We start from the raw sequence: 9,622 nt of genomic DNA, 5'->3' as shown, positions 1-9,622 counted from the left end.
ATTTTAGTAATCCGCTCTTTATTGAGTGAAACCCATAATGGTCCCTCAGATTGAGCCCGTGCACCAATGTTATTCTGACTTTTGAAATGCTCTAATTGCACCCTTCAGATTGAACTCCATGTGAAATCCTAGTCCCTCCACCCAATTTCGACGTGACTCAGCAGCCGGAGCGCTGAGCTGGCTGCTTATTGTCCACGTAGGCAGCCTTAAACGGCGCCGTTTTGCGTGGATGGCCTTAATGAATCAACACGACGTCGTTTTGCCTTGGAGAGGAATTGAAACGTTGCTTGGGGAGGGGGTTGATCATTCGTTAGTCTTTCTCCTACTTCTCTTCAAACGTTTCCTCTCGCTGTCGTCCAGAGAATGGTGTGACATTAGGGCACTTTCTGGCTATTGCTTGAGTGAGTTCATTGCCAGGAGAAGGAAGTACGCCACAGGTACGAAGTGGTTAAAGCAGAGGCTATCGTCATCGTCAGCTACAACAAGGTTAGTAATACAGAATGTGTAGTTGAAGTTTAAATTTTTTTTTTTCACTGATGGATGTTCACGTGGTGTCTTGATTGAAGCAGAGTTGATATTCGTTTGGTGTCTTGTTTAGATTTCTGTGTTGTTAGGTTTTTGTGGTTACGTTGTTAGGTAGGGGTTTGGTTTACTCTATTTTTTTTTTTCTTCCTCAAAGAAAGGTTGCATGTGTTTAATTTGTTTGTTAACTTATCTGGCAGATGGATGAAGTACTGGACATTATGTTTCATCATGGAGGAAGTTTTGAGAAGGGCATGGATGAAAAGATTGGTTACTATCCGGACAACAGAAACTGCCTAGGTGATGTTGAGGTGGATAGGTTGGATGTATTTTACCTGAGAAACTATTATAAGGAGCTAGGTTATGACAGAATGAAGGAAGTCTGGTGGCTTGTACCTGGAAAGAGCATAGGGGAGGGATTGAGGAAGTTAAATAGTGATGCAGACCTAAGAGAGATGTGTGAGATGGGTTCACAGAATGCCGGCCTTGTTGATATCCACATTGAACATCAGGTTTCGTCACCTGAACTGATAGAAGGGGAGGAGGTTATGGTATACATTGATGATCAAGTAAGGGACCTTGGGGCTCAAGCTAAGGAAAATGTTGCAGCTGTCCCAGACGATGGTTCTAGGCCAAATCATGGAAAGAATCCTACTGCTAATGTGAGTCGACCTAGAGAGGAAGGGGTAAAAGCATCTGTTAAGGTGCTGTCTAAACAAAAAGTTAAAAAGAAGGCGAAGAACACCCCGAAACCAAGTCAAACAAAAGTTCATAGGAGGTATTGTCTCAGGTCTGCCACTGGGATAGGAGGCACAAAGGCTCAGAAAAGAGGGCAGGGTAACAAGATCCCAGTTATGTTGATGTCATCTGATGAGGAGTCCTCTAAAACTGATGATAGTTCAGAAGATGAGCCCTATAAACCAGTAAGGGAAGACAACTCATCTGATTCATGTGCTGCGGACCCTGTTCCTTCACCTAAGGTAAAGGGTAAGAAGAAAACAAGTAAGGGGAGTGCTTCACAGGATAAGGGTAAGGGAAAGAATAAGATGAAGGAGAAGATTTGTGTTGATGAAGATGCTTATGTGGAGGGTAATTCTGATGTTGAAGTGGATTTTGGAAAAGTTGGAACTGATAAGAATGATGATTATGATGCATTCGATCCTGGGACTGATTCTGATGGTGCCAACTCTTGGCATTCATTGGAGATGAAAATCCCACCCAATTCTGAAGACGAACTAGAAGAGGAGACCGAGTCTGATGAGGTGTTTCCTGTTTTTAGAGAGGGTGCTAGGTTCGGGGAGCTTCACTTGGAGGTTGGAATGAAGTTTAATACAAAGTGGGATTTCAAAGAGGCTGTTAGGGAGTACACCATCCAGAAGGGAAGGCGTATTCGGTTCAATAAAAATGATAGGAATAGGCTTAGGGCAGTTTGCAAGGTGAAGGAATGTGGTTGGGTCATCTTTGCTTGCAAGGACCGAGACAATACTTGCTGGCAAGTGAAGACTTTCAGAGATGATCATAGCTATGCAAGGGAGGATAAGAACAGAGCAGCCAATCATAACTGGGTTGCTAGTAAGCTGGTGAAGAAAGTCAGAAAGTATCCCAACTTCAGGCATTGTGATGCAAACACCTTCTTCAAGACCAAGTATGATCTGTCATTGAATAGGAACTCGATCTCTAGGGCACTGTCTAATGCTAGAAACCTTGTATATGGTGATGAAAAGGCTCAGTATGCAATGGTGAGGGACTATGGGGAGACACTGCTGAAGACAAATCCGGGTTCAACTGTCGAAATTTGCACCATCCCACAGCCAAACGGTGATGTGATATTTGAGAAAATGTATGTGTGTTTAAGTGGCTGCAAGAATGGATTTAAGGCAGGATGTCGTCCACTCATTGGACTTGATGGTGCTTTCCTGAAAACTGTCTTTGGAGGGCAGATTCTCTCAGCTATTGGGCAGGATGCAAACCACCACATATATGTCATTGCTTGGGCAGTTGTAGAAGTTGAAAACACTGCCAACTGGAAATGGTTCCTGAAACTACTGCACGCAGATTTGGGAGATTACAAGACACATGGTTGGTGTTTCATATCCGACATGCAAAAGGTACACTACTGCTAATCCCTTCTAATTTAGTTTCCAGTTTATTTGCATCACTGTGTTACAATATCCTTGATCTGTAAGAGGCTTGCTGATATCTGAGTAGGACTACTGTAGATGCACGATAGTAAAAGTTAGGGACATTTATGGTGCCTTTGTTAGAAACTCAGGGACTATTATGGTGAAAATTAAAAAAGTGAGGGTCTAGTATGGTGAAAATAAAAAAAGTAAGGGTCTAAATGGATGAGCATATAACTATGTATTCAACATACTTCTCTCTGTTGTATCTGTGTTAATTATTATTGGCATCCACTCTGTGTTGCAGGGACTCATAAATGCTGTACAGGAGGTGATGCTCAATGTGCATCACCGTTTCTGTGTGTGGCATTTGTGGAAGAATTTCAACAAGCAATGGAAAGATCTGGAGCTAAGAGGGTTGCTATGGGATTGTGCACGAGCCACAACATTTGAGGAATTCAGGGAACATAGGGAAAAGTTAAAGAGGCTTAATCCAGAGGCATGGGCATACCTAGAAAAGTGGCCAACTCATTCTTGGACAAGATCTCAGTTCAGTCACAAGCCAAAGTTAGACTCAATATGTAACAATGCGTGCGAAGTATTCAACGCAAAGATTAAGGAAGCTAGGAGGAAGCCTATAATCACACTGCTGGAAGAGGTTAGGATGTTCGTAATGAGGACGATGGCCAAAAATAAAGTGAAGTTGGATAATCATATGGGGATACTTCCCCCAGTGATCAAGAGCAGACTGGAGAAGCTGAGGAAGGAATCTAGGCAATGGCAACCAATCTGGGCTGGAGACACCGGATACGAGAAGTTCGAGGTACATGGACACCCTACACACCATGTAGTGGATCTGGGGAAAAGGCTATGTACTTGTCAGTTTTGGATGCTAACAGGTAATGTCTTTAACTGTTACTTAATTATTTAACTACTCTGCCTAGTGAGTCTAATTAACTATGCACCTACTTGTTATTGCTGGATGATGGTGTTGCAGGAATCCCATGTGTGCACGCATGTGCTGCTATTGCTAGGGTCAACAAGTGGCCAGAGAATTTCTGCCACAAGCTCCTCACAATGGAGTCCTACAAAGCCACTTACAAGAACAAAACCAAATAGTCATTCAATATATCAAAAACAATCTAATGTCAATTACATTGTTCATAAACTGGATTACACTGGTTGTGTGTTTCAGCTCTCACCCTAATCAAACCTCCTTCAATAGTAACATCAACACAAACACAACTAACATAAATACCCCTAAACCAAGCACTTGGACCATCAGCTTTACATTTCTCACATCTGCTTCCAGTCTGCCCACCTTCCATGCAATGTTCATCTTCATCCCACCTTGCTCATCTTCTTCATCAGACTTCAGCGGCACCTCATCATTTACCGAATCTGCTCAGAGAAATAACCCACACCAATTCTTTCCACTAGTCTGCAAACAAGCATCAACCTTATTAAACAACTACCTCAAGTAACCAACACTATAAATTTCAGCCAGTAATTGCACTCACGTTATAATTCGGACACCCGAAGAACGGCTTATTAGGATGACTCTCCGTCCCTAACCACCGAAGGACAGGCCTACACCCACAACCACACCACTCTGGAACTGCTGAACGCCGGGCACGCACATTGTTTCCTCTCCAGATTCCAGTCGCAGATGAGCGATTCGACCTACGAGAAGCTTGACTGTCACTCATGGCGGGAGAGGACGAAGAAGAAGAATAAGAGTGAAGAAGAGGGAGAGTTGGACGACGAACCAATTCACATAGGAAGAGGGAAGAACAACTTAGGGTTTATAATTGGTACCAGGGACTACTTCAGGGAATTTCGACATTCTTTGAAGATCCTCCACATCAGCTAGCCGTTTAAGGCTGCCTACGTGGACAATAAGCAGCCAGCTCAGCGCTCCGGCTGTTGAGTCACGCCGGAATTGGGTGGAGGGACCAGGATTTCGCACGGAGCTCAATCTGAAGGGTGCAATTAGAGCATTTCGAAAGTCAGGGATAACATTGGTGCACGGGCTCAATCTGAGGGACCATTATGGGGTTTCACTCGCTCTTTATCTCTATTATTATATTTATATTTATGAAATCTTTCCAGAGCTCTCTTTTATTTATTTATTTATTTTTTTTTTTTGTCTTGAGGGCTGTCTATTATATGAGAAAGTATAGAGAGCCAATGGAATATTTGTATAATGTGTATAATAAAAATTTAGGGAGTATTAGAGATATAATCATTAGTGTTACTTTTTTTTACACAATTCTAAAACTTTTTATTATTATTATTTTGATTAGCATGATGATTATTATTGATTTTTTACATATGGAGGAGAGACTTTAGCATGGTTTCATCTTAAAGCAACTATATATTATCAATTTGATTTTGTTGGTTTTTAAAATAAAATTACTGTATTTAGTTTGAGAAAATATAATTTGAAAGAAAAATAAAATAATAATATTATTATTACCAACTATTGTGATGAATAGAAACAAAACAAGTATAATTATCCGTGCCATGCACGTGATAAGATTGAAATTATAATTTTAAATTATTTTTTAAAATTAATTTAAATTATAATAATTTGATTAAAAAAAGTAAGATGTTATGTATTATTTTTTTTAAATTTAGTATTAATTGGATTAACTCTAAAATAGTTATTAATCGATTTGAATAATCTACTTTTTTTTCAATAAATCAGACATATATACTGAATGTGATCATAAATAATATAGTAATAGTTAAATCCACCAATAAATATATTAGTTATTATCAAACTATAAAACAAATTAAATATAAAGGTTATTAGCACTTATAAATCTATAAAATCGCACTATCTTTGTTCGCATGCAAGGGTTTACTTATTAAATAAACTTAAAATATGAACAAAAAATATTTATAAATTGGACCTAGCATCACTTAAAAAAATAATAGAAAATAATCAACTTACCTTACTATCCATGAGAACCATTTTTATGTAAATCATCTTATTCTTGTCAAACTTGGATAGAACTTTCCATAACCTTATATATTAATTTTGTTAAATAATATATATATTACGGTAATTTTTTTAATATATATACATATACAGAAATAATTCTATACATATACATAAATAAAAAAATATGTGAATTATATTTTGTTAAACTCTATGTTATCAGTTATTAAAAACATCTAAATCACATATATTAATTATTTTTTTGTTATAATTATTTCGTTTTATATATATGATTATTTTTTATTCTACAATCGTGCAATAATTTTTTATTTTTTATATCTATATATATTCCTCAATTCCGACTCCATTCATACGCATATTAACAGTTTTTTTCTAATAGTGATGTTTTAATTTTTCGTTTTCCTTTTTTTCACGCATCTTTCTTTTTTTTTTAAATAGTGATGTTTTAGTATTTTTTCTCTTTTTTTTAAATACATTTTTCTTAATAATTACATTACTAATCTAAAATATAAAATGAGAAAGAAAATAAACTTAAAAATTAGAAAAAAAATAATTTTATATTAAAAAATATAAAAAAAATATATTTAAAAAAAATAGTCGTAATATATAAATTGAGTCAACAATTTAAATTTCTCTAAAACTAATTTAATCAAATACCAATATTAGAAATAAATTACTTAAATAATATTTGATCTATTCTAGTCCTTAGACACGTATAGATTAGAGTCATTCTCGTAACGACTCGTAACGACAACGAACTGAAACAACGTCGTAAGTTCAAACATTTAGAAATCGTGCAAATTCAAACCATTCCTTTGTTCTTTGAAAACCTTCTGTCTCCCTGATAGAATTGAATCGAAATTCCTTTCATAGAAAAAGAGTTACGGAGATGGCTTTGATATGTAGAGACCAAAAAGCATTTGTGCTTACTATGTTGTGTTTAATTGATGATTATAACGAAGGTGTCTGCGTCAAAACAACTCATTCCGTGCATGTAACCAAGTAGTACTAATTATGCCTTGACTCAGCAACTCAATCCTTTTTGTTTTCCATGTGCTCACTAAGAAACAACTATGAAAACACAGCAGCAAGAAATTTCCTTTTAAGAAGGATAATGATTGACTTACAACTCTCTACTCTCTATTACACCACTCTGATGTGCTTTCAATTTCATATTTACCAACTTCGAAACAAGTGGCTTAATCCTTACTTTCGATGCTAAATTTTCTTTAATCTCAAGTCTAAACACATCATAAAGGCAGCAATTGTCCACATCAAAGGAATGCCATATTTCAAAAATAAAATAGTTAGTCTCACACAGTTGATTGAGAATATGAAAAGGCAGAGAAGAAACTAAGAAACATATCCATAAGTTACTTCTTTTATTAAGCTCCTGTTGCCTCAGCCATTTCTTGTTCCACAGTGCTTGGGACAACAGGGTAGTATTGGTAATGTAGGTCCCCAACATCATCACCAGTCCATTTCTTCCATCCTTCTGGTCCCACATGGTAAACTGAAATCACATAAATCCCCAAGTTAGTGATTTAGAGCTATAAACTGGGACTGAAAAAGCTGCTGCAAAATGCTGACCATGAAGTGAAAAAAAAATAGTAAAAAAATATATATTTTCTATGATTTCATTTTAACAATTTTCTTTAAGTTGACAGTAAAATCAATGGGAGTTTAGGTGTTTTGTAGTGTTTCCAGATAGTTTCATATGTAGAAGTAGCTGTGGAGTGTGGAGTCAATCAACGCAGGAAAGAGAAAAATTACCGCTAACAACTCCACCACTAGCTCCATCACGGAATGTTGCATGATATATTGCTCGTCGACCTAGTTCAACAGCTTCATCAACTGACAGGTCATATCGGTACCTAGGATGAGAAGGGAACCGTTGATGAATATTGGTGAAAGGCATTGTTATACCATGTAGAAGTTAAATGAAAAGATTTACTCACCCACTGTCCAATATACCATAAGCATATGGTGAACCAGATCCAACAGAGAATCTAGTGCCTTTCAATCTTCCTCCTTCACTATCAACATAATATAGACCAGGACCCTAAAAAGATATCATCCATTAGGAATTGCAACAGCACTAGCTGAGCAAAAGCCATATGGCAGTTGGACATGTGAATTACCGTTTCATCCCATCCAGCAATCATGGTACCGACTGATAAACCCATTCCACGATAAGAGTATAAAATATTTGCAAGTAGCTTTGAGGCTCCGGTTACTGATATCCTCCTTTTATTTGCCAACTCGTGCAACCGACACTACACATGATACAGACCAGATTAGACAAACGATTTGCATCCCCATATTTATAGAAGTAAAGAAATCATACATTGTTAAGCAAAAGCTAGATATTTGTCTTGTTTTACTTCGTACAGGTGGAACCATTTAGTTCTATTTCCTACATGGACTGAACTCAAGGATCTAAAATCCATATAGAATGAGGTATATGTGAAGGTCAACTAAGTCAAACTTCTCAAGGCAACTTATAACAAAATAATAAGCGTCAAATGAGAAATTGAGTATAATAACCACAATGGAAGGCCAGGAACAAAAGATGTATGTTGAAAATAAGAAAAGCAGCAGAATGGGACTCATAAAAACATGAAACCATTATATTAGAAAATATATCCATTCTCAACAAATCCCAACAATAATCCTAGCATTAGAGTAATAGAGGAAGCTAGAAAATATATAGTCTAAACGGTTTAGGAACACTACTAAAGGCATCTAAACTAATGTGATTTCGCTAATATAAGGCTAAGGATGGTAACAAATATAACAAAAATATCCACATTCAAACAAACGGGTCATGAGTAGTTATGACTTCAACTAATGTGCATGCATGATAAATTAGAATAGAAGTTGAGGCAAAGCATCACAACTTGCAACTATAACTCCAACAACAATGATCACAGCAAAATATAACCAAGGAATCGCCGGCAGTTGGAGAGAAGAGTAGGGCAAAGGAGGAACCTCAGTAGGAGAATCATAACAGCACTACAAAAAGCAATAATTCAAGATAAAAGGACTTCAAAAATTACCTTTATCCCGAGATTTCTGTGCCAAAATTGGCAATCCGCGGCACCTCCGGCCATTGTTCCAAGCATATATGGATTAATTTCAATAATCTTCTTTACAGACTGTGAAGCTGGAAATTTCCATTACTCATCAGTAATAATTGAAATGTAATAGTAATTCAAAGACAAACTAAACAAGTGGATTAAACCCTAAACAACATTAATCAATTAGAAGCAACAATTTTCAAATTTGACAAAATAAACATAAAATCAACTCACATATATATCCTCCCATGCTAGCTCTAGAATCAGCAGCTACAATGACACCGTCCTTAAATATAAAAGCAAGCGTTGTAGTACCCTTTGCAGGCTTCACCGTCTGAATAGCTTCTTTCACAAAGCCATCGAACTAAAACCACAAATACAAACACAAAATTTTGTATTAAACCAAGGTTTCAACCTGCTCTATAGAACAATACCCTGATTTCCTTTATTTACTACTCATAAATTAAAAAATAAAATACTAGAACAATTTTTTTTCAGACTCGAAAAATTGAAAAGTTGAAAAATCACTCACATCATTGGAATTAGGAAGCTGGAATGACGGCGGAGCAGAGAACTCTCCAACGATGTCGTCTCCGGGTGCGGTGAGTGTAGAGAACGATTCTAGACCAGAAGTATCGAGCTTCATGATTTCAGATTTTAGACCTAACCGATGAAAACAACCAAAAATTATTACCGTAAAATCCAAACGGTTAATTAGCATTAAAAATAATAATTAAGAAAAGCAAAAATCGATGTAAAATTGAAGATAGAGATGGACGATGAACTTGGCGCACTAGGTCAAGTGAAGTGGGATCTGCGTGTGTGAGGTATCGTTGAGGTTGAAGCGAGAAAAGAAGAACGGGAGATTCACAGATCCAGTAGAAAAAAAGAACTGTTTTCAAGTGTTGGTGCCTTGTTCAGAAAGGCGGATC

The 9,622-nt window shown here is 36.9% G+C and overlaps 1 protein-coding gene across 3 annotated transcripts; it reads right to left on the bottom strand.

Moving 5' to 3' along the window:
* Positions 1-6,686: 6,686 nt before the first annotated feature.
* Positions 6,687-9,622, bottom strand: LOC107623555 (proteasome subunit beta type-5). 3 transcript variants are annotated; one of them, XM_016325880.3, is made up of 8 exons: positions 9,485-9,622; positions 9,223-9,353; positions 8,925-9,054; positions 8,670-8,776; positions 7,752-7,886; positions 7,569-7,672; positions 7,384-7,484; positions 6,687-7,123 (listed from the first exon to the last, which is right to left on the bottom strand). In XM_016325880.3, the coding sequence occupies exons 2-8, from the start codon at positions 9,334-9,336 to the stop codon at positions 6,996-6,998; spliced, it is 819 nt and encodes a 272-aa protein (XP_016181366.1). In that variant the 5' UTR covers positions 9,337-9,353; positions 9,485-9,622; the 3' UTR covers positions 6,687-6,995. The 3 variants fall into 3 exon arrangements, with proteins under 3 accessions (XP_016181366.1, XP_016181367.1, XP_016181368.1); XM_016325881.3 differs by having other exon boundaries at positions 9,476-9,609; XM_016325882.3 differs by having other exon boundaries at positions 9,469-9,565.

The sequence above is a fragment of the Arachis ipaensis genome, chromosome B10 (assembly GCF_059453495.1).
Source record: "Arachis ipaensis isolate K30076 ecotype BB chromosome B10, ASM5945349v1, whole genome shotgun sequence".
Classification (NCBI taxonomy): domain Eukaryota; kingdom Viridiplantae; phylum Streptophyta; class Magnoliopsida; order Fabales; family Fabaceae; genus Arachis; species Arachis ipaensis.
The sequence above is the reverse complement of the archived record's forward strand: the minus strand, read 5'-3'. Positions and strand labels throughout refer to the sequence as shown.

Excerpts from the sequence above, each read along its gene's own strand:
- LOC107623555 (XM_016325880.3), bottom strand. The coding sequence starts at position 9,336 with ATGAAGCTCGATACTTCTGGTCTAGAATCGTTCTCTACACTCACCGCA. Across the intron at positions 7,485-7,568 it reads TATGGTATATTGGACAGTGG|GTACCGATATGACCTGTCAG; the intron begins GTGAGTAAATCT and ends TTCTCATCCTAG. Across the intron at positions 7,124-7,383 it reads TAGTGGTGGAGTTGTTAGCG|TTTACCATGTGGGACCAGAA; the intron begins GTAATTTTTCTC and ends ATGTGATTTCAG.